The 25,699-nt window shown below is 42.7% G+C and overlaps 1 protein-coding gene across 4 annotated transcripts in view; it reads right to left on the minus strand.

Annotated features, from left to right (window-relative positions):
• The window catches only part of NFATC1 (nuclear factor of activated T cells 1), a 117,734-nt gene that overhangs the window by 16,267 nt on the left and 75,768 nt on the right, over positions 1 to 25,699 (minus strand). For 2 of the 4 annotated variants that reach the window (XM_075083867.1, XM_075083869.1), the window contains exon 9: positions 16,718 to 17,404. In XM_075083867.1, the coding sequence (XP_074939968.1) occupies positions 16,718 to 17,404 (687 nt within the window). The remainder of the gene's footprint in view (positions 1 to 16,717; positions 17,405 to 25,699) is intronic. The other 2 variants (XR_012659037.1, XM_075083870.1) reach the window with 2 other exon arrangements.

Raw genomic sequence — 25,699 nt, forward strand, 5'->3', positions numbered from 1 at the left:
GTGAGAGGGGGTTTTCTTGGCTGGCGGGGGAGGGTGCTGGCAGCAGCGCCTGCTGGCGAGGGGCTGCCCACCTGCCAGTCCAAGCTCTGCCACGCTGGGCAGCACGGAACGCCGTTCCCAGCCAAGCGCTCCCTGGCTCGCACGGCCATGGGGAGCATCCCCCTGGTTCCGTGCAGAAGGGGATGGCTAAAACCGGCCAGAGACAGTTGTCAGCTTGGGCCTTCCCCCCGCTGACACACGCCTGCCTCCTTTTTTTTTTTTTTGCAACTGGCTTTGATTGGAGCCAGAGCCTGGGGTAAATCAGAGGAATTTCTAGATTTTTCTGAGTGCTATGAGCTCTCGCTGTTTTCCGGTACCTACTTCCTGCCATATCTAAAATAACAGCAGCTGCAGGGGCCTGATAGAGAAGAGCTCCAGGGGACAAATTCTCACAAATGGGGTGGGAAAAAAAAAAAAAAAAAAGACAGTTATTAGGGAGCCGATAACACACAGAGTCGGCATCAGATTCATTGTTGGAGTTGATAGCACTGTAGGCTGTGGATGTTGTTGTCAGAAGAAAACAAATCCTGTAGAATGGCCATGGGAATGATAAGTCTCCATGTTCGCTGGGATAACAGAGGTAGCTTTACAGCACTTGTCCTATTGTATGGAGTATCGTGCCTCGATTAGCTAATGTCTCCAAGGGCCAGATAAGCGAGGATGAATGTTCTGCCTTGGAAGCTTTCATGCTTTCTCTTGGTCATGGCTATCTATGAAGAGCTGCAAAAGAAAGCTCTGTACACATAAAGAAGGTCCCCCACTTCAGAGAAAAACATTACAGAAAATGGAAAATTGTTGAAATTATCCCATTTTCTATGGAGAATGCATGGTACAGCATTGCCATTGTCTCATTACAGACCTCATGAAAGAGTACAGCAACTCAAGAGACCTCCAAAATGGCACAAAGGGACCTTACATACCTGTACGACAACTACTCCAGGAGAGAAATTTCTCTTTCCTTCTGGCATAAAGGGGGACAGAAACAGGCATGCAGCATTCACACGAAATATACTTACCCACTACTTAATGTGCAAGAATGACAGGCTCCTTAAGAATCCTTTGGCCAAGGCCTTGTAACCAACACAAATATTGCTTTAAATATCAGCACACCCAAACAACAAAAATGAGGGTTCTTAAAACCCTGCAACAAGTCCGTCAACACTACAATACAGACAGTATTTCAGATTATTGTATGTGCCGTTAACCTTTACATATTAATGTAATATAATCTTCTACAGTTACTTTGGGAACTATAACTTATGTCTACACCAACTTTTGGGCCCTTAAATTTTCTCCCAGTATCAGAGATTTTCATGTTTTGTTTTGTTGTTTGTTTTTTTTTTTAACATAGGACTTTTTTTAAGAGCATCAAGTGGTAGGTTCTCATGATTGCAAGTTGGAGCACAGAAGACAACAGAAGAATTCCTATTCATTTTAAGGGGCTTTGCATCAAGTCCTTATTAAACACAGGCAGGTATGTAAAGGTGGTCTACAAATGCACAAGGTACAGGTCTGATGGCTTGGCAGGAAAGAATGAGTCGCTGCATTGTAAACACCCTACTTTGCTCATTATTCCCTAAAGATTATTTGGCATGTTTAAATGTTGATATGCAAAAAAGGCAAGTAGATCTGTTCTTTGATTTTGCCTGAATGTTGAAGCATACACAACTTCTCTGATGGCAACAGACCTGCTTCTAACTCCTACCACTCAAAGAGAACAACCACATTTCTGTGTTTACTTCAGTGCGTTGCTTTTAATGCGCATGCGCAAAGGTACAGTTTGATCCTAGAGCCCTACCTGCTTTCCAGGGAATAATGGAAAACCATACACAGGGTTTTAGTAGCATGTGGTTTTTCTTTTCTAGATTCTAAACCATTTCTCTAGGCCTAAAAATCCTTGCTTTGCTTGAGTACACAGCTCAGCTGACAATTTTTAATTGTTAAAACAAGATGACAGTGAGCTACTTGGCTCTCCCCATCCCCAAAAGAGGCTCCTTAAAACACAAAGCATCTTTGGTTCATGGTCAGCTAGTAACAACTAGAATTACACAAAGTGGCCAAGTTTAGACAGACTAGAGAATATTCTAGCCTAAACTCATAAACCCTAAACTAGTTAAAATAACTTTTTCTTTTTTTTTAACAAAAAAGTCACCCTTGACAATATAAAGAAAGTGAATTTGTATTTCTGCAAAAGTAGTAGTAGTTAGCAAATATGAGGTACTGCTTAATTCTGTTTTAAGCACTGTTATGGCTGTGCTGTATTACATACACTTATAGAGTAACACATTTATGGTAAACAGGTTAAGGAATTTGGGAGTAGGATTAATGAACTTTCCTTTCACACTAGACTGGATCAGATCACAGAAGGAGATCAATCTGTCATGATTCTCAGCTTTTGTTCAAGAAAGGCAAGCATAGCGAAGGTCAGAGACAGACTAAAGAGCAGCACTGCAATTATTTACTGACATGAGACTGGAAAGAATATCACATAGCTACATGGAGCACAACTTGGACTTTAGACACATAGGAAAGAATGGTTCATTTTATGCCACTAATCATAGCCAAGGATTAAGATATTTTGGAAAAGCCCTATTATTTCTCATTCTGCAAACCAGGATTTCATTACTGGTAAATCATGAAATTTATGAAGTCCATTCATACAAATTAATTTCCTTTCCTGATTTCCATTGGCATGTGAGATACAGAAACATAATATAAATAAAAGTCTGTGAAGGAAAAGAAAAAGATACACAGAAACGTCTGCTTGTACTTAAAAGTGGGGTAATCTCACGTAAGGATGTAGCTAGAAGAATCATCCCTGCAGCTAGTACACTTATTCTTAAGTAAACAGGTATAGAGTCTGAACAGATAGAAATCAGTGCAGCTGCACTACATCTAGATGGATCTATGCTGACTTACTCTAGCTGTCTCTATCAAGAAAAACCAAAGGTAAGCTCTCCCACTCCAAGATTTTCATTTTGCAGCAGCAATGTAAAATCTAGATGTCTTTTCTATGTTATGAGAAATATTCCTACTTGGACAGTCTAAAGAAGTCTTGCAATCATTTTAGTGTGTCAAGGTGTGGGGTTTTCCCCCTGCAGCGGTGCTTCCCCCCAATGAAAGTTTTTCACATGAAATTTAAATCTGTCTTCAGACAACTTTCTGAACACCGACATTCATCAGAAAATAAGCACAGGAAGGTGGTGGCCCGCGTTGCTCAGGGGACCATGCACAACAGAAAGCATGATACAGCCTCGTTTGGTGTCACAAACATCTGCCAGCTCCTCCCTGAAACAAGGTCTTAACAGATAGCACAGAAATTACATTGGTCGATGCAGAAATCTAGACTTCATCATCAGAGGAACCATAAATATAGCCATTGAAACATCAGGTATACAGCTGGTTGACTCTAGCTGGCTAGAGTTAATCTCTAGCTGGCTGACAAAACGTTTTTAGGGTCACAACTCACACGATCAGACACAGGCAGTCCTGTCTCCTACCACCTTCCTGACTAAAGTAGAAAAAGACAGTAAGTTTGCTTCAAATTTCAAAAGCAGGTTGTTTTTTTTTTTTTTTCCTGAATATTCACCTAACAACCAAAGAAATTGTCCACCCATCTATAGATTTCTCAGGAGGAAATATGGCGTCTCTACCAGAAGTTTGCTCACTTTCCATACTATCCTCTGTGCTGAGTGCTTGAATCCAAAATATTCTTTATAATAATAAAGCCTACCCCGCTGTTAGCTAGTTGTACTTTTATACAAGGGCAGGCCCTGTTCCAGGAAACCAGTTCACTGGGGCAGAAGGTGCAGCTAGTGTGCAGCAGCCAGCAGGGCAGACACTCTGGTACCACATCCTAACAATGAACAAAAAACTGGATCATACAGAAACATTTGCATTTTGTTGCTTCTCTGGTTTAAGATGGTGATATTCTCCACAACAAAATTCAGCAGTAGGGAAGGGTTTAGAGAGGAGTTTTCTCTTTTAGTTGAGCAGAAGATTTTTTTTTTTAAAAAAAAAGTATCCAAGTGATTTTGGTCTGGAAACACTTACAAATTTTTGATGAGACACCATTCAGTCCAGGTGCTTTTCCCAAGTTAATATTAAATATAGCTTTGGAAACTTCAGCAGATGTTCTAATTTTTTCTAGTTCAAATTTTTTTTTTGCTACTACTCTGCCTTTATTTAAATAGCTGGCTCTAATTGATTCTTTAATACAGTGATTCATAATGTGTTGTGAATCTGCTGTTAATTGACTTGCGACTCTGTTATTATTTCCCCTGATTTAACACATCCTGTTTTAGAACATCCATCGAAGTTGATGGAAAAATTCTTCATGGCATTTGGATCATGTCCTAAATGTAATTTGAATGCCATCTTTTGAAAGTTGCAACGTAACGGGATTTCCTGTTTTATTCTTCAATCATATAACCTTGAAAACAAGCTTTTACAACTCTTCCTCGGCCTTGTCAAAGGCTGATCACTTCTACTCCTTCTAAGCAGTACTTTTTCTGGGTCATTTCTAACTGGGGAAGAGCCAATGGATAACATTTTCTGATTTTTCTTGAATGTCCTGTTATACTGCAAAAGAAATCTTAAAACTGATACAAAAATTTCTCACTAAGTTTAGGTGACGTGACTGTATTTACTTAAAGAGCACTTCCCGCTCCCTTCTCTTCTACCGTATTTCTGCAAGCTTTTTGGGCTCCCTACAGGAGCTCTCTCCACCCAGTGGTAGCACTGATGCTCTCTCCTTGTTCCTTAGAAAACCTGGCAATAGGGCATGGAAATAACTCCCAGGGTTATTTGAGGGTCCTGCCCCAGTGGAGCCAGGCCACCAAAACCTCCTACCTCTGCACAGCGCAGCCACCTCACTGCAAATCAATACAGACACACAGATGGGCTCTTCTGACTTGAGCTTACTGCTCAGATACACTCTCTTCTCAGACATATGTAAGTTTAAGGAGCACATTGCTCATTTCATCATCTCCTCTCATTTTTCTCTAGACTTAAATTATTTCAGGGCAAAGTGAGGTATTCTTTAGATACACTTTTCCATGGCAGTCAAATCCTGGGCTTTCACTACTCATTTGTACCATTTCGGTTTTAGAGAAACTCCTCTCTCTCACACCCACACTCACCTTTTCCCCTCTTCTTCCAAAATTCATCTTTGCTCATCTTTTTTTTTTTTTTAATGGGGATGTTATATTTAACCTTCCTCTCATTTCTCTTTTTCTCAAGCCTTCTTTCACTCTAATTATACCACCAGGTAGTTTCACAGCCATACTCTAAGACTGAAACTTTAAAATGCTTGCTAACTGTGCTACAGCATCATGAGAAAGCTGCTATTTTTTTTTAGTACATTCTCCAAACAGAATAAATGTATATACACACAAGCACTGGCTTGCACTTGTCACAGAGGGCTCCGATCCCCCGGCTGTGCTGAATCCTTGCCAGGGTGCAGCCCCATGCAGAGTCCCCACTTTGACTGGGGGTCCTGGAGTCCTGTCACACAGATCTGACTCTGCCATCAAGTATGCACCAACTCAGCTGAAGGCTGCAGCTCTCTCTCGACTTGTAAACTAGCCGCTAAAATAGTGCAAGAAGATGCTTTCACGTTAGCATCTCCTTCCAGCAAACCCTTCCTTGACTTCAGCACTGCTGGTTCCTCTTTAGGACTTTAGTTTACCATTGAAATAGTGTGAAATATGTGGGATACTGGGTTACAAAAATGTAAGTCTAAGCTCTCTGCAAAGGAGATAGTCACCTCTATCTCTACAATTCTGGCTATATGCCAAATAGGGAAAACCAGCAGTTTGTCTGGCAACAATGGAGGTTTGCAGGTGTCAGGTGACCTGACACAGTATGCCCAATTGTGAGTCTATGGTTTAAACAGACTGTAGTGGTGCTTGTCTGGCCTGTAAAGGTCCAGCCTGACTTTCTGGAAACAGTGGTAGAATTCCTGGAAAGTCCTCTGAAGCAGCCACTGCTGCCATGTTTGTCCACTCATGCAAAAAGCATGGTCTTCCTGTGGTTGATGGCACTTTCTGCCCTGGAATCAGTTTTGCTTCTTTTTCTTTTGCAATGAGGTCTTTCCTCATGCTAACGTACCGTTTATGTGAAAGGAAAAATAACCAGAACTCCCTGAGAACTCTTCCAAAGTTACCTAGGAACTCAGGGCCTGGAGTAGAGTGGCCACCTCCATCACTGGTGGCCCTTCCAGGGACCCCTTTCAAAGAGACCTCATGCAGTGCCCAGGTGAGGTACATCTAGCCAGCGCTTGCACTCCTTATATCTTTCTGCAAAACCTGAATTTGCATTGCATCAGTTCTAGCAACTTCAGGAAGTTCTAGCCTTTGACTGCTAGGGCCCAAAGGACAGCTCTGTATTGTCTCGTGCAACCGTTAACAGCTAATGAGTCAAGGAAATTTCTCAGAAGAAAGAAAACAAACAAGAGTATGCGTAATCGAAAAAAAATCAGGACCAGTTTCTTTGCTAATCTCTTTCTGTATGACAATTTCACACATAGTCCTTTTAGACTGAGAAGTACATTTGAACCTCCCAGTACTACCGACCCAGAGACATATTGCTATAAGGAGAAGATGCCTGGAGAAGTTGTTAACAGCTCATGCAGATGCTCTGAGGTGAAAGCCCTAGAGTGAATAACTGAGTCCAAGCACAGCCTGGAGTATGGTGGAACACAGTTACCACAGGGGAAAAAAAGCCAACTAATAGCAAAGAGACCATCTTTACCAGTTGCTTCAGTCTTCCAAAAGAATAGCTGTATAGCAACAGTTCAGATGCCTGAGAAACGTTCAGCAGCAGTGACAACTGCGGCTCAGAGGCATGCAGCAGCATGGAGCCAGATTTCAGAGCGCAGCGGGCATTTAGTTCAGAAACTGTGCACAACAGAAGGTCCACAGGATGGGCTTCTCCACCTGACCTCATGTTTCTAAAAGGTTTTACTCAACAAGTACCTGCCGGATTTTCAGAGAAGTCATTTATGAGTAGAAGAGACTTACATCACTCTCGCCCACCACAACTTCAAAGAAGCGAAAGAATTAGTATACTAAGTCTTACAGCTCATTACATATATGTCTGTGTATGTGCGCACACATTTATATGCACACACATACTTTATGTATGCATGGATTTGCATATACTGGATAGAAATAAAAGTTAAAATAAATATTCTTCAGTTTTTGTATTTTTGAAGGCTTCTCTTGTGACCCAAAATCATGTTTTTTCTACTCCCTAAGTAATTTGCAGAAGATTTTGCTTATGAGGTGACAATGAAACACGTATTTTCACATAGAAGCACTAGAAAAAGAACTGACTGCTGCTCCCAGGGTATCAAAATTGATTCACAATATCTACTGCAATACCTGTTCTGCAACCTCAAAAATATCACAAGAGTTATGAAGTGGAACAAATCTTTAGCCCTGGCTCTCACAGAAATCTAACATCAAGAGCAATCTGGACACCACAGACATGAAGAGTCAACTCTTGTCTTCTGCACTCCCATACAGCTGCAGAAGTGCCAAAATTAAATAGAAAAATCATGCTTTGGTTGTGCAAAGGCAAGGCAAGGGAGGAATGTTCTTGTGCATGGATGCTTGGATAACATGCGCTATAACTATGTAAGGACCAAAAGAATTTAATCCACTGATTATGGACTCTGATAGCTTGTAGCATTGCCTTTCAAGACTGTTCAAGTGCTCATATTGCAATTCATGTGCTCAGGGACAATACAGTTTGGGAATTCTGACACACTGGCAGCACCATCTCACTTCACTTTCTGATATTTGTCTTGCAGTAGGCTTCAAGGTGTGCAAAATATAGAAGACCCACCGACGAAGCGAAGCCTATAAAGCAGGCAGAGGGCTGGTCCAGCTCCTTGGTTTGCAGACAAACCCAGCCAGGCTGGCCAACAAGGGACAGGACCATAGTTTTCCTACTGTATTTCTTACTTGCCAACTGTTTCCAGGTATTTTCAATGTCCAGACTTTGCAGGCTTCCTCAGTGACAGAGAAGGAGGGGAACGTTTCGAGGGTCTGCTTTTTTTCATAAGCTTCCTTCTAGCCTGGAGATAACCTTGGTGTGGAAAGCTTGTGCTCCCTTTGGTTGCAATCAGCATTAGCCCCTCGGAGAGAAGGGAAGACCAGGAGCCAGGTTATCAAGCAGCCTGCTCTTGACAGCGATGGTCAAGCCGCTATCAGGCCCATGACCAAGCCCCCAAGTTGTTCAGCAGACGCAGTTGAAACAATCAATTGTGCCACGCTAGAAAATCTGCTAGAAAGGACTCTCTCTCTGCCTGTCTATCAGTGACCAGATTTCAGTGAATGCAGCTATTATGCGTTTTAACTACCAGCCGTACGCCTGGTCTGGTTCCCAACAAACCCAAAGGGAATGGTGTTATTGACTTAAGTGGGAGCAGAGGCAGGCCCTTTGCTGCTCTGTGATCTAGCAGCACTGCAGCTCGCTAGCGCTTAGCCAAGAGCTCCGTACGTGAAGGCAGGGAGTTTACTCATGAGAGCGCTTCCTCTGACACGTATGTGTTTGCTGGACTGAGCCGGCGGCTTGCTTCAGCCCAGCTCTGCTGAGATGCAGCAGGAGTCTGTGTGATACTCTGCTCCCTGGAGAAGAGGGGTTTTCTAAAACAGCTTCCCCAGAAGTGTTTTGCCAGGATGGGTTCAGGACACAAGAGCACGGAGGCCGTACACGAGCCACGTGGCCACACCTGACCAGCTAACACTGCACAGCTCAGCAGAAATGTTTCAAACAAACAACATATTCCTAAAATGAATCGCATCGGAACAAAGATTTCTCATGAAGCTTGTGCTTCTGCAAGCCACATATTTTCCTTGGCACCCCTCCAGGCTTAAAAGCAGATGTAAATGTTACCAAAGCTCAGATACAGCAACTTCTTCTCCCCCAATGGCCAAGGAAAACTTACAGAAAATAACCCACAAAACCTTTACCATTTGAAACAGCAATGCCAGCAGCCATTACTATGGAAATAGGAGAATGAATCAGGCATGGGAGTGAGAAGTGACTTCTTCCCCAGCCCACTGCACAGCCACTAGCAGGGCTGCAGCACGAAGCCAGCTCTTCGCTGAAAAGAGGGGCTGCAACACGGCTTCAGCTGAACCCTTAATGACTCAAAATGTTTAATGTGAAGGTGTGTGTGCAGATGCACATCAAGCAAATGTTGGGTTGGGTTGGCTAAAAATATTCTCGAGTATCAAAATATTGCAAAGCACTGCTGGCTCATTTCTGCAGCTTTCCCATCACCTGGCCAGGCTCCTGCTCCCTCTGCCAGTGTCTGCCATCACTTAGTGAGGGTGGAGGCACTCAGGATTTCTCTGAAGGGACCGGACACTTCTTGAAAGCCTAAGACTCAAGGACCTCCCTGGAAATCTAAGTGGTGATGTTATAAGAAAGCAAAGTTTGCTGCTAGATTTCAGCATACTGCAGCTAAGAAATAGGCAGGTCCGCTCTGTAAGCAACCACACACCTGGGAATGGAGAAAACCAGGAGTGACACCTAGTCTGGTCCGCTGCTCTTCTGGGGGCTTTCTTCTGGTGGGCCTCCAGGGACACCCAATTCAGCAAACCTGCTAGAAACAGCAAAACCTGATCCTGTGGGTGTGCGGTTTCGTGTAACAGGATACCCCTCAAACCCAGACATGCAAGTCCACCAAAGGTCTGACTCGAACGCATTACTTCAGTCCTCCCTTACTCATCGTGTACAACCCAAGCCCCAAATGTTAACGACTCAGCATGTTTTATCACAGTAGCATGTACACTTTCAATCATCATTAGAGACGAGGAGGGTCTAGGCTCAGGCACCACGCCAGATGAAGTAAAACTTTCCATGAGGAAAGCTATTTGTTTTCTCCCAGAGCTGCGAGGTTTGGCCAAGAGGGAGGGAGGGAAAAGCTTGCCCAAGCCAGACCGAAGTGTAGACAGTGTTACTGGACTTTGCAGACTACCTGCGTGTTGTTCTAATGACATCTGGACTACTAGAAATCACCGAGTGCACTCAGGAGTTTTCAAAGGCATAATTGTGGCAGCAGCAGACTAAACTTAATGCCTCGAGAGCCAATCGCTTTAATCATGAAGCTGAGGTGTATGAAAAAGGATACATTTCAGCAAAAGAATAATTCTGTCTGCTATGGTTCCTGTTCAAATAAACTATATCACCAAACCACGTGCATTTGAAGAATATAGAGGAGTGAAAAAAAGAACATATGGTTTAGAGGCAAAAAAACTTTCATATATACCGTATAGGAGATATATGGACTTGTCAGACATCTAACAGTTCAACACTGTAAGCAATTCATGGGAATGACATTAGCAATAGCTCATATTACATCCAGGAGTTACAGCTTTTACTGCAAAAGTTATTTTTAAAAGAGCCATGTTTAAAATGAAATGGCTGGCAGGGCTGCAGCTTTCAGTAACACTTTACCTGTGGTTTTGCCACTTTTACATACTTATTGGGGGCTTAATGCTCCCAATTTACCTTTTCAGAGTAAAATAAAAGTTGCAATGAGTGCATTCATTGGCACGGTGCTATAAAACTCACAGCTGTGCAAAGACAATCACAAGAACAAAAGCCTCCTTGTTTTAAAAAAGATGATGATGTGGTTCTGATACTTTCTGTTAGCCACGTATCTAAACATCAGATGCTTTCCTTTATGGCCTATGTATTTTCATCTTACTACACAAAGATTTAAGATCCCATCAAGTCAAGATCAGGATAGAGACCTTTATGAAAGCATCCGTGTGGAGAGGAGGAGGCTGAATTAATATACAAAGCTTCAGACAAGAGATCTGTCTTTCAGATATTGTTATTCCAGTTCTGGCTCCTGTACAGGACTCGGGGCATTCTGCAAAACAGTTTTTTCAATGGCGGGTGGAAACCTGGCCCTACCACCAGCAACAGGAGCATGCCACCGATTTCAACATGGCTGGGACTGCATCTCAAAAGTTGAGATTAGAACCCAGGCAAAGCTTGAAGAAGCTGAGATCTTCTTCAGCTTCAGTACTCAAGCATACCTTGATTAAAGAATCCTCCAGGATGCTGCTTTGCTTTCAATTAGAAACTGCTTTTGCAAAGTTCTGTGCACTAATATAACAAATGGGATCACAGCGTGTACAATATACTTCGCAATCTGCTGAGAACATAAGTCATGCATTTTTCCTGTTGGTACCAATGTGTTTCCCCCTTGCTTTTTCGAAACAGCTTCATTTTCGTCTGTACTGAAAACTACTTTCTTTGATGTTTCTAACGGCAGGAAATAATTTCACAACTGAGTGTCATTCTGCTGCAGGTAAAAAATGTAATAGCTTGTGGGAGTGCCAGTTACAACCTGAAAAATGTTTCTTGGCATTAGCATGCCTAATTGAACTCTCTCCATCCTGGTGAAAGAAAAGATTTGGAGCTCAGGTCTCTGTTCCACCCAGGCTACACTAGGTCCAGGAAAGGGAAATGGGGATAAGAAAGGTGATTTCAAGTCACCTTTAGCACCTCCTGTTGTGAGCCTGGCCAGTTCCCAACTGCCTGAACATCCTGAAAGCTGTGTGAACTTACACTCCACCACCACTGGCTTGGGGTTTCTTTTACCACTAAGAAAAGCAGTTAAAATTTGGAAAAGTTATCTGAGCTTCCCTGGTCAACAGAAAAGAAGCAGGATTAGTTCAAGAGCAGAAAGCAGAAAATGTTGAAAGCAGTTGTGCTTTCAACAAAAGCACAGCTTTTGACCCAAGTCCTAGTTAGAGGGCCAGAGAGGGGAGCACGTTCAAAAGTGAGATTTAAATTAGGAAAATTCTCACATTCCCTTGAGAGAATGACTGGTTCAAGGGACCAGGAAGAGCTCTCATTAGTTTGCAGTTTCCCCAAACTGGCCATCTATTTGGGCAATGCTAATTCCACTTCATGCCTCAAAGGGCTGTACAGCACATTAGACTCATTGATCCCCAAATAAAATGTTTTCTCTTAAAAGAAGTTACTGCATGAACTTGTAGTGAAGAGGTCCCTCAAGCCTGCCTAAGGATCCTCTGTGAGATCCACCAGCCTAGCACCCCACACTGCTCCCAGGTTAGATCTGAAAGGGGAACGTCATGTAACCTTCACTGTCTAGGGCACGGGTAGCACATGCACACGGAGCCAGCGTTAGCCCTGGCATGGTCTGCCAGGGTGCCCCAGCACCCTGCAGGCTGCTGCAAGAGCTTCTGGCAGGAAGGACAGGAGACACCCCCTCTCCCACTGCAAAGGAGCATGGGCTCCCACAGAGGACCAAAACCAGGCATAAATGCCACATTTCAACCGCTTTTAATCAAAATTCGCTGTGAAAGCAGAAAAGGGAGTCAGACATAATCTTTGTTAGGAGGTTGAACTCAGAATTATTTGAAACGAGTGCTGGTATACAATCCAGATACCTTTCAATATCAAGAGCATAGCCATTAATATATCAGGTATCACTTTACGGGGTGAGTTTTAAGTACGTGCTAAATGTTGAATCATATATTCATATACTGAAATAGACAGCACATTTAATGAGTAGCCCAGGTGGCTACTGTAGATTTTGATTTAAAACAAGATTGCCAAGACTGAAACTTATTTGCCAAAATGGAACTCTCTTTGGGTGCTCCCTTGATATCACTTCAGCTGCCCACCATTACCAAAGCAGAAAAATGTCATATACAGGATATATATTTATATAAACTCACTGACTGTTTTTTTCCATCTATACTCTGCAGTATAGATGGTCTATATTTGGAGATACTCCAGACCAAAAGGAATGAATATTGCTTTGATCCCATAAGCTGAAACCAAAAAATTTCTGTTTATACCTGTTCCAAGATTGCAATACATGCATTAGATACATAAATCAAACCTCCCCAAAGTGATAAACAAGCAACGAAAATTTTGCCAAATATAATCTGGCACAGCCAGTTAGATATTTTATTTGTCTGGTAGTTCCATAAGTATGTTAGATGTCTATACCTCACACTTTATAAGTTCTTGCAGGTAGAACTGGAGGTATTAAATAGCTATAAGACACTGTGAAGATACACTTTTTTAATGGAGTGATGCTTTGAGAATTTAATTTTTTATGTCATTAAAATACTTCATTACTTTTACACTACTTTAGGGATAAGGGAAAGAGTTGGTAGAGGGATAGAGTAGCAGGCAAGGAAAGCAGTCAAGTACATCTGCCTTCTCTCTGGCTTTCATATTGATCACAGGTGCAATGACTGAAAAAATACTGAAAAAAATTGAAATCATGCTGTATGAAGGGATCTGAACTAAATCGGTAAGACAACAAATTATAAAGAGGTAGAGCAACAATCTATTAAAAAAAAAAAGAGTAACTGCCCTTACTCATGGGTATGATTTGATATTCTGGTTTTCAGAATATTGTCATAAAGCACAGATATGCCACCCACTCCTTGAACAAGGAAAACACTTAAAGATGGATATGATACTAGCAAGAAACAATGGGGATGGCTTAAAAGCTCCTATTCAAAAAAAAATCAAGCACATGAAATATGAGTTGTTCCTATTCCATATGAGCCACTCTGCAAAACCCGTTCTCCCTTATTCCACAGTTATGGCCAGAGGTCTGAATGAAATGGCACCAGGTACAAAGGCACTGCATATGTGGAGTGCTTTGCCTTTTCAGCGCAGATCTCAGTGAACAACACCCACCAGGACACCAGGAGGAATTACTGGTGGTTTCCAGGCAGTCACTGTAGTGGCCAAAATGCTCTTTGAGACTGTGCAAGGCAGCCCAGACATCATCCTTTCATAACTAACAGGTGAGCATGAGAAGGGGATTTTTTACCGAGATGGGCTGAGTTGAACAGATAGTTGCTGGGGAGGATTAGATGACATCAGGTGTGGCTTCAAGTCACACTTACTCTGGCCTACGGGTGGGCTGCTGCCACCCAGAGCGGTCCCGCTGCACTCCCTGACCCGCAGCAACAGGCTTCCTGCCCCTCTTGTGGGCTGGATCCAGCTATTGGACCCAGGGGATGTGGTTCCATGAGCTGACCCAGCGGAAAACTACGTGGGTTTTGCTGTTTTTGGCACATTAATTTTCCATTAGCCTGCTCTGCTGCTCCATAATCAATTGATATGACTCAAAGAAAGCAGCAAGAACATGTGGCTAAGAGCAAGATGGACTGAGGCCACCCTCTCCATGGGAGCCTGCAGTTAAATCAGATGAAATGTGATGTGAAACCGGTGTCTGCACTGGTGGTGGTAAGGTTGCTTCCATGAAATGCATATAGCATAGACCTAAAAGGGCTTCCAGTCTGACTCACAGCTTTGTGCTCCTGTGCTGTGTGTCTGAGGCATGCCGGGGCTCTGCATCGTTTGAACAGAGGGTCTTGGCTAGCACAAGTCCCAGAAGACATGCTTCCTGCCTTTAGCCCCTCTGCTGCTTACTTTCTTTCTCAACTGCCCAAATACTGGGACAAATCAGGGGACAGTAGTAGTCCACTTCTAATTTCTACAAGGGCTTCATTTTGTCAACACAAAGCATAGAGCGGATTACCTTTTCTTCAGGCAGTGAGACAAGGCACAGATAGGAAAGGGCAGCTCACATGGATTATGCTCTGTCAGTGTGTCCTCTGAGACAAACCTAAATATCAGCTGAGACATAGAAAAGGGACTTCCTCTGGTTACCATTTCTGATTACCACCCTTAGAGGGAACTGGTGGTGTTTAATTTTTTGGAACTATGTAAGTTCTTTTTTTTTTGTATTATATGTTGTTACCATGACTGTTATGTCTATGAATTCTTTTTTGGTCTATAGCTCTTGTGGTCAGCCACAGAATGATTTTGATAGCCTGCTGGATGCCAAAGGGAAGTATATCTGGATTTGGCTAGCTGAAGAGATCTTCAAAATCAACTTTAAGTATCAGTGCAGAGGTACATGGTGGCTTCTACAATTACTTTTGATTATCTCTCAGAGGGCTGGTGTGTGTGTGTGTGTCCAGAAGAGGGGATGGAAGAGAGATGGGGGTAAAGACTAAACCATTTATGTTTTGTCAGATTTGTCAGAACGAGCATTGCTGAAAAAACCCAAACCTCTCTCTCAGACCACATGGTACCAAAGTTCCTCTGTTCCTCCAGGAGAAACCTCAAGTAGGCATGGCTGAGGAGCTTCACCCTTCACCCCTGAGCTGCAGTCCCATCTCTCCAGCAGAGACCAGCCAAAGGCAGCTTTCATGGTGTTGTCAGAGAAGCGGTTGCTAGATTTTGGAGAGGTAAGGCAGAAGGACTGCCTATTTCTTGCCCTTTTCTAGAATGACAGCTACAGACTAGGTTTAGATTTTATCTGTATTCTCTTCCTTCCATAGATAACTTCTGGTTTCTCTCAGAATCAGAATTTGGGCATGGCTTTTTGTTTTGGTTTGTGTCCATTTCTTGTTTGGTTTGTTGAAATCTTGCTCCTTACAGCATAAATATGTGGTAAAAATGCACGCTACATGAAGAAAAACTTGTCACGGAAGATGTGTTGTGCAAAACTTGAGTGAACTGAACTTCTAATTAGGAAAAATTCCTCAGACCTGTCTATCATGCAACCAGTAATAACTTCTGTTAAGAAAAACCATTCTCCTAGAGTAGAAAAGCAAAAGGCTGCTACTCAAGCTCCAAAACATTCATTTGTAATCCTAGTTCAGTGACTATCATGCTGTTTAAAATAGAATGACTAAATGCCCTTTTTTTAAAAACAGTGCAATGAATTGTCTTTAAATTCTCCCTGAAAGACAATCACATTCAGATGTTCCTTGGCACCAATTAGTTTCAACACAGCCATTTCAAAGGCATTTCTTCTTCAAATAGCATGGTATGTTATATAAAGTTATGTGGCTATTGGAAGGGAACTCACGCACTGCATTAATGTGAGGGTCCAGAATACTACTGGGATACTTAGCAGCAAGTGCTAAATCACAGTTCAGTGAGGTCACATAATCAAATTCCAGATTATCCCTTTTATTACATTTGACTAATAAATCTTTGGAAACTAGAGTCTGACAAGTTCATCACAGGATTTTAACTTTTCAGTGGTGCATGTAGAATACATATACATATAGAATCTTACAAAAGCTAAAAAAAAAAAAAAAAAAAAGCAGCAGCAAGTCCACAATAAGAATGGAAGAAAAAGTAGTCTTAATGTCAGATGCCACCCAACTGAGAAGTTACACTGAAAGATGTGCCTCCGTTTTTAATTTGAAACTTCTCAACTGAAGTAGAGCAGTTTAACATTTAGTACCAGTGAAGAGATTTACATATCAGATGTTTCACTGCATTATGGATGGGACAATGTTAAATATGTTTTCACTGCAGTTCCACAGGTCACTGGCATGGGCATAAGCCAAGACCATACGGTTAAGATTATTGCAACATAGCTATCACTCATGCAGCTAGCTCTACGGTAACTGGCAGCATTTACCGCTTAGATAATACAGCTTTATTATCACAAACAAAATTAAAGAGCCCTTTCCCATATAGACACAATCCAAGCAAAAGTCCGCACCATTCCACCAGGCTGTTAATTGAACTTTTTTCCACCAGGATTCAAAAGGAGAAGGGGGTTAAGGGAACTCACTGATATAGCAACATGGCTGAATGTAAACCTGTGCTGCGGAAGACTTACCATCATCCAGGTACATCTGGTCCAATTCCTCAGGTTCTCTCTTGATCGTTACAGGAATAGGGGCCAAATTATGATTACTTTCCTCATGCAACTCTGGTAATGACAGTGGTTGGGTTGTTGGAGACTCATTTCTGTGAACCTTCGGCAGTTGCTGCTGCTGTTGACCCATTATGGATGAGTGAGTTGGACTGCAGGACTGCAAATAGGTTGGCTCTTGGGTAACAGATGGAACTGGAGAAGAGGGACTGTTGGGATAGAGTGTTTGTTGATAACCAAGGGGACAGCTACTGCTCAGATGTTGACTCACCTGCGGCTGCAGCATGATGTGAGATGATTGCTCGGGGGAGCTTGGGTGCACAACTATAGACCTTGGCACTTCCTGTATGGTGGGGACACCTCCAGCGGGCTGCTGAAGTCCGAGGTGACTGTGGCCTGGGTTGGGGATGCACTTGTAAGGAGAGGACGAAAGGTCGTGCAGCTTGGGGCTTGCGTTGGGAGAGGGTGACATCACGGCGTTTCTCTGCTGACAGGAGGCAAAGCCAGCCACGAGGCACGAACCAGGATCAGGGGGCATCATGATCTGCTGGCTGTAGTATGGTTTAGAGAGAGGGCTTAAGCCTTGGTTCATTGGTCCACAGGTTTGAGCAGGCTCATAGTCATCTGTGGGTTCTGTTTTTATAATTGGAACTGTTAAAAGAAAAAAGTTTTAAATAAACATGAGTTGCGTATTGGTATGATCAAGTTGGCTTGTGGCTAGGATACCCTTTGCAAAACAAACATCGTCTTGAATAAGACTCTGTGTGTCTTTTGCCTAGTTCTCCCACCCTATAAAAAAAAATGAATGAGTCATCAGCACAAGAAAGTCACAGCTGGTTCTAATATTGAAAAGGACTATTTTCTTTGGACTCTCCTCCAGCACTAATGTGCTATAAAAATCTATTTGCAAATAGCTGTGCTTCAGTGGAAGCTTTGGACCCAAGGGCTCCATGGATTTGTAGTAATCAAAGCAAGAATTTTAACTTGGATATACTACTGCATTTCTACGGCTACTGATGGCCCATTTGATAAATGTCTGCACATTCGGTAAACCGGAGCATGATAAGGTAGAGATGGGGCTTTCAGAGTGCAGTGAAAGTAAATTTGCAAAGATACATGACAAACTACTGTGTACAAGAAGTTTTCAATTATGAGGGCATTTTTGAAAGAGTAGGCTTTGGTTTATTTCGTTTTTACATGATTGTGTTTAAACTTACTAACCAGCCAATGGGTGTAAAATAGTCAGTAAGTTGCATCCAACTCTCACTGATTCTAAGTTGGATCCAAACTGCTAATGCCAGCTCCTAACAAAGGTTAACTCAGTCTCTGACTACCAAGAAAAACTGACCCCTATTCTAGACCTCTGCTTGCTCTACCCGTTGTCCCAAGAGGCTCTAATTGAGATGTCAAGCCATGTCTCTAGATACCACCAGTACATGGACAGAATGACTGTCTATGAGCACCAACTCAGTCATGACAAATGCAGAGCTGCTTTCTCAAATTAGAGAAGAGGTCTGTCCTCAAATCAGAGTGTCTTTTTCACATTGACTTTCTCTCTCGAATCAGAGAGGGGTGCCTTTGCTGCTTCTTCTACAGTAGGTGCAGTGCATAGGTAGATGATACCCACTTTCTCTATCAGGAAAATTATAAATAACAGGGCCAAGCTAATCTGTAGATGTCTTTTTTTCTAGCCAGATGCAACTCTAATGAATACAACAGTTGAGTATGGATCCACAGTGATATTTATCTTCTTTCCCCAAAAGAGATTCACAGGAACAGCCATTGCTTGAAGGTGCTGTTGGAAATTTACAGTGATGCCAGAGAATATCTTTCAGAATATTGGAATAACTGACCTGTTCTGGCAAAAAGTTATTAATGAAACATCTCTGCACAACTCAGCTCAGAGCACGTGCATGTTGGGTTAGTGTCTCTGACTATTTTTATTTGCATGTGTTTTACAAACACCCTTATACATTCTCCAGCCACTTACTATGTTTGTGTATGAGTCTTTTGAAGCCCTAAAAATGCACGTGTGTGCATGTGTACATATAAAACCTCTTTTAACACTCACAAATTTTGCTGCTGGTGAAGGCACTTCACTACCCTTGTTTTACAGTCCCCTAGCCTCTTGTTAACTTTGCTCCTTTTATGTTCTTTTACATACAGATGCTTGCAACACTTGTTTCAAGATTTCTAGTACCCCTAGTAAAAACATGTCTATATGTGTAACAGATGCACAGGTGCTGCTCAAGACGAATGTGCTAAGGATAACGGACTGTCATTGGATTCCTCATAATCTTATTTTCACCTGCTCGTTACTGTGCACTGGCTAGCAGGGCTACTAATGCACTTGGTTGCAGAGAAGCAGATTCCAGGTTCAATGACAGCTTTATAAAACCAATATCACACCCTTTATGAAAATGCAAGACCAAAGAAACGCACCTAGATAAACATAGCAGCTCAGATATTGTAAGAAAATACCTTTAACAAGTTCCTGAGCTAGCAAATATTCTCACATGTTTTATATTAGGTTCACTGTACTAGCACTAACCACAGCACAGCTGGAAATATGATGGTTGTTGAACACTGAATTTTCCCAATATATCACTGTTATAGAAACACCTGTGCTAAATAATTCCAAGCTCAACCACTGGCAATTCAACTCCAATAAACCCTGGAGTTGTCTGACTTGTTATAACCTAGGGAAGGGTTATAGCCCTGGTGGCAGGCAGGCTGGAGGCTTTAAAGAAGGCAGCCTCCTGATCTGAGGCTGATTTTTCATTGTAGCTCTATGCCACATCTTTGCTACTTGGTTTACCAGGCACTTTTTTGTCACTTCACTTTGAATTTTTTCTTTATAAAAGCAATTCCATGGGGTCTATTTGGAGGCCTGATTAGTGGGCATGAACAATGGGAATCTGTTTTCATATGTTGCTACACTGAAACACACCTGCCGCAACAAACACAGGATAACCAGTAAGTCCTACTCTGCACTGGGCAAAGGACTAATGGGCAGAAGGGATTCTATTCCAGACCTGTTAGTCCAAAAACTCTCCTGGAGATTGTGACAGCAACCAAGGACACTCTTGGCTGCCCATAAATTCAGAGTTCAGAGGGAAAATAGAGAATGGTGTTAATTACAGGACCAGTCAGGGTAAGTCACAATAGCTTGTTTGCTGATAGCAGGTTAGTAGCCATAAAGGGAAACAAGGAGGAGGACCTCCATTTATTTGACGTCTGTTTACATTGTCCCCTTGTATTGCTCTGAACTGATACTCCTGAGCATCAGTTCTTTCATGTAATGGGAAACAAATTGTCTTTAAATGGACAGGTTCTACCTGCACTTAGGCTTAGAGGTGTCTGAACTTATTCAACTGAATTGTCTCCATTACGTTTCTTAATGTGTTTCTTCAACACAGTACAAAAGTCTCTCCTTGCTAAGTATCATATATTTTGTATGCTAATCTCATCCCTACAGTAGGTATCACATTGAAAGACAGAAAAAATATTAATGCTGACATGGTGAAATGATTTGTATCTGACTTTTCAGTGCTTTGCCATTTGTATAGCCATTTAACACTGTGCAGAGTGAGCGTATGGATCTTACCAGGCTGGGATGGCAGGCACTCACTCCCCTTTAAAAAAGTGTAAATGTCTTCATAGGGTACCTGTTTGGAGAAGGAAGTGCTGTAGGATTTTTTTTTTTTTCCCCTGAAGAGACCATTACTACTGACCCAGATCATCTGGAATCAGACCTGGAAAGCTGAGCATGTCAGCAGAAATGTAAGACCTTAACACTTCCCTTTCTGGCTAACCTCAACTTTTGTATTTTACATGAATAACTATATTACTTGACTTGTGGAGGACAGATGTAACACAAATTGCTACACTGCACCAGTTAACAGCTTATTTATGACACTCTATCCTGTATCTGCTTCTCCCCAGCCTATATAACTTCACCAAATGGAGTAACAAAGGCCAAAAATCTTTGCCAATATCTGTATTTCCAAACTCAACTCAAATGAGCTGTGGGTCTGACCTCCTGGTCATTCTGCAAATACTCTGTGTCAAAAGTCAGTGTACATCACCTTACATCCTTTCTTTAAAAGGGCAACTGTGTACTTCCACTTTGCAAACGACTGCAGAGAGCCCAAGGCAGGAGCTGTGGGTATTTCAAGGCACACCTTCCAAAACCAATGCAGAAACAGCCTGTACCTGTTACTCACTGGCTACCCACTTACCATCACAGTATGTATTGTGTTACTCAGAAACATTAAAAAAATACTTGCATGTAATAAGGCTATCAGTTCCTTACACACCCTACCCACTGTCTCGCTGACTTTTGAGGGGCTGAGACCCTCAGCTGGGGCAAGCAGCTGCAGCTGACTTAGAGCAGCTGAGGACACAAATCTTACATGCCCACCTTCACCATTCGCTCCTAGGCAAGAACCCAGTGGTTCCTCCAGAGCAGCCAGGGCTGATCAATAGCCAGCCGTGGACTAGCGTTACAGCTTACCTGTTGATTCATGCTTGATTAACTGCAAATCTTTGCAGACCTGAGCTAGAAAATGGAGTTTAATTCCCAGATACATCCCTGTGGAGGCACAGTAAGCTACGTGCCGTAACACATACCCATTTCCACCATCACTCACTTGCACAAGTGAGTATTTCACGCAGAGAGATGCAACGTGACGCAGAGAGGACAGTTAATTTTCTCAGGATTAACATTTAACAGAGAACAGTATTAGCCTGACTAACTTCTACCTCAAATATTTCAAATCTTAAATGACTTGGTAAAAACCTGCCAGCTGAAAGAGACACTCCTAGTCACACAGCAGACCTGGACTGGCAATTAACTGGAAAGCCCTACAGCTGTTCAGAATCTGCAAGGACTTTTAGCAGAAAACCAACTATTTCTTAAATTCAGCAGAGCCATATCAAATGGCAACAAGCATCCTGCCTCAAAGCTGCTCCTTGGTGCTGAGAAAACACCCAGTCTCGCAGACTCTCAGCTGGCTAGAATGAAAAATTGTCACTGAATTTGCCATACACTGAGATTTGCCAACAATAAATTGCAGCAGTGGAGCCAGAATTTGTGAAATTTAAACAGAAAAGATGAGGCAATTTTTACATACACTCAGACTCAAAAGTATTGTTACTTCTTTACGAGACCCTACTCTGCAGAAGGATCGGACCCTTGCCATAAAACAGGAAAAAATGAATGCAAGTTTGATTCGTATGGTGAATTTTTAAACGCTTGTTACTTCACAATGCATTAGGTCGGTTGACAGATGATTTTAAATAGTCCTCAGTTTTGAATATTAAAATATGACAGAGCTCACAGTTCTAAATTAGTCTGATAAGCAACTTAATCTGTGCTAATTGGTTTTCAGTGGTTCAACGATGCCTTCTTACACTCCGGACTCATGTCATTATGTCACCTAATTTAATACAAAGTTCTGAGAACTGCTCATTGGCAGCAGCCCTGGCTATAAATCAAAGCTTCTTACTCAGAGAGACCAGGGTTATGACATCATACTGAGGCACTGGGTGGAAGACAATGGTCCTTCTGTATGGGTCTGAATCTGGGAGAAATATTTCAGCCAGTTCTGCAAGCCCATGTTTAAATGAAAGGCCTTTCTAGCAGGTAAAAAGTTAATATATCAAACCTTGAAGAAAAATAATAAATCATGCACATTCAGTAAAGGGAGTCAGAAAGTGCTTAAATATAAATTATATGTATTTTTTGACAATTCTAACAAGTCTGTTTGCTTTTACACTTTAGCAATCCATATGGATTTTTAAACTTTTTTTTGGGTGCTATTAAAATATGTGAACTGAGAAAATATAATCATATAAATTAAACAGATGTTTATCCTGATTAACATTAAACTAACAAATTTTCATTTCCATGTAGTATTATCAATGCAGACATTTACGGCACTAGAATATATTTATTTTACCCTTAAATTTGATTGAACCTATCAAACAAAATAGCCACCTTTCACGGTGCAGACTATGATGTAGCTCCCTGGCACTGGCACACAGATTTTGGTTAGCATATGAAAATCAAAACACTACTTTTTTTCATCTTGTGCACACACTCATTTCTTCAACTTCTAGACTAAATGTCGTGTAATTGGTAAGAATTTGGGATGAGACTTTCAAAGAGAGTTGAGGAGTTAGGTGGTTAAATCTTCATTACCGAGCTGAGCTCTGAAATGCCTCTTGTGCCTTCAAAATCCTCCCATCAGTCAGTTTTGAGTCAGGTAGCACACCTTCTTCACCACGAACCAGACATTCTTTCAGAATACGCTGTGCAGGTCATCCCAGCTCCTGCCACTGCTCTGCAGCTGGCTGACTGGACACACGGTTAGGGATGTGGACACACCTCCATATACAGCTTAGCCACTCTGGATTCACGCAAAGACAAAATCCTGGCCGCTGCAGCAGCATCGGCTGGATCCAGCAGGCTTGAGTGGAGTGAGGACCTCACCCCTCGTTCTGACTCTGGAGCAGCCTGGTGTTGGGAACAGGCAATGGGCTGGCTGCCCGCAGAAACTATAATCCCCCTGTCTTTTAACGCCAGAGCAGCAGTGGCCGAGCAAAACTTTCTGAAATGCCCTGCCAACCTACCTGCAGTGGTGGCAATCTCAGTGACAACGGATGGGCACTCAGCCCCAGGGATCTCCTCAGACAGTCACTACAGGGGACTTTGCAGATGCTGTCCATGAACTGGATATTTTTCCCTAGGCACCAATTCAACCAAAACATTTTTTAAAGGTCAAGCTACTATCAAGCCTTTGCTTTTTAGTTAATAAAACCAGAGCACAGTGACTCAGAAACAAAGGGAGCCTCCCGCTATCAAGAAGCTGTAGGCAGCACACATGTGCCATTGCAGCTTTTATCTACACAAGTGTCTGAACTCACTCACCCTCTCTGGCTTGTACACTGCTACTGGTACTGCTTGTCGGGAGGGCTACCTCTAACACATGCCTGCCTGCCCTCTTTGGGTTTATGTGTATATATTTTTATGGGATCAGATGAATATGTACAGTTTTATACAAGAATAGCCTCCAGGTAGATAGAAGCCTTGCGCATACATCTCAGCCTATAATCTCGGACAGTGCCATTATCTGATTAGAAAGTGCTTTCCAGCTAACTCATTTACTAAATGCTTTTCAACAGCTGTTAAACTATTAGGTTATTCAACGCATATTTATGAGACAGAAGATTATATATGGTAGCTTGGTGCATACACCATTAAATCGGGTGGGGAGGTGTGGAAGGTAGGTGGAGGGCATTTGGGCTGTGTTAGTACAGAAGATAAGCATTAGCTTGCTTTCAAAAGAAAAGGGGAAAATTCTCAAAAGGCACAATTAATTTTCTATCATAACACCTTATTATACCCTACAATGTTGAAAAGGATAAATCAAGTCCTGTGGTATGCCTGCTTGGGCTGCTCTACTGCTGCTCCCATGGTGTAGCACCCAGCTCCACCACTGCCTTGAGCTGGAGGTGTAACTGTGCACAACACCCAGGCTGCACTGGCCGAGGCCTTCTATGCCATTTCTGTCAGATGTGAAAATTCACTGGGGTGAGGTCTTTTTTGACGATGTGGCACAACATTACACCTCCAATGGTGACATTACTCCTGCTCTCCCAACAAGGGAAGGAGAATAGGAAAGCAGGGGCTGTGGGCAGGGGTCCTGGAAGGCAGCAGCATGGGGGCAGCCCGACGCTCCTCATCCCTGGCAGTCCTACGGGAAGCTCTGAAGGGATAGGCTGGCAGGAGGGCATCCTCACTGCGCCAGTCTACCCCCAGATCTGCCCTTTCTGGAGAGGGGTTTGGACCTGGCTGACCTCAGCCATCTTGGCTCTGACATGGTCTTTTTTCTTCAGAGATGGATGCAGTCCCTTGCACAGCCAGCAAAACACATCCTTGCCCATGCATTTCACCTCCAGCAGCCACGACCACCACATCCTCTTTAGGATCATTCACTGGGCTAGATTAATTATGGTGATCAGCCACTTGAGGAGAACAAAAATAAGCATCTCCTGTAATCCAGCCCATGTAATTCTAAACCCCGTTCTCCCTCACACGAGTTTTACCTTTTGGCTTTTAAGCTAATTGGAAGATCCTAAAGCCCCACGCTTGCTAACATATGCATATGAAATCACTGGGAAGTAAGGGAGGGAGTCCTCGAAATGCTTATGCAGAGAGGTTTGGTGACCCAAACTACTGTCTGGTTTTTGTCATCTGAAGGGCAATATTTGAAAAGGAAGGTACTGCCAAAGCCAACTTTATGCACTGGAAGTTAACTATTGTGGGTGATCACTGCTGCTGCAATGGAGCCTGCTGCTCAGACGCAGCCAGTGGCTTCTATATAGCGCTCGTCCACCCAGTGTGTCGCAGGGACATCACACAGGTAATGCTCCTCCTTGGCCTTCCAGATGAAGATGGAGTATGGCACAGTGAGGCAGGGTTTTGCCTCTAAAGATCAAGATGACTGCATCTGCAGGTCAGATGTGGCTGGCTAGGCTCTGGCCAACATGGGATGTCACCTGGAGGAAGTGTGGGCAGCTCTGCTGGGGACCCAGCAACTGGCAGCAAAAGCCCCTGAGGGCATAATGTTGATGAGTGCAATGCATATCTCCTCTGCTCAGTCGCAGACCTCACGCGGCTGCTGAAAGGGAGCCAAGGGGCTGATGTGCCCAGCAATGATGGATTTTGTGATCCTTTGAGGGGATCCTTTAAGAGTCCTGGAGACAGGACTCCGACAAAATCTCGCCTGCTTTTTGGTACTCTTTTAAATGTCAAAAGTAACAATCAGCCACCTAGCAGCCAAAATGAAATAAATTCTAACAGCCCATGGTGTAAAAATGAGCAACTGTGATTCATATTTTCACCTACAATAAAAAAATCACCCAGGGGCCAACCCTCCC

This window comes from Phalacrocorax aristotelis, chromosome 2 (assembly GCF_949628215.1).
Source record: "Phalacrocorax aristotelis chromosome 2, bGulAri2.1, whole genome shotgun sequence".
In the NCBI taxonomy this organism is placed as follows: domain Eukaryota; kingdom Metazoa; phylum Chordata; class Aves; order Suliformes; family Phalacrocoracidae; genus Phalacrocorax; species Phalacrocorax aristotelis.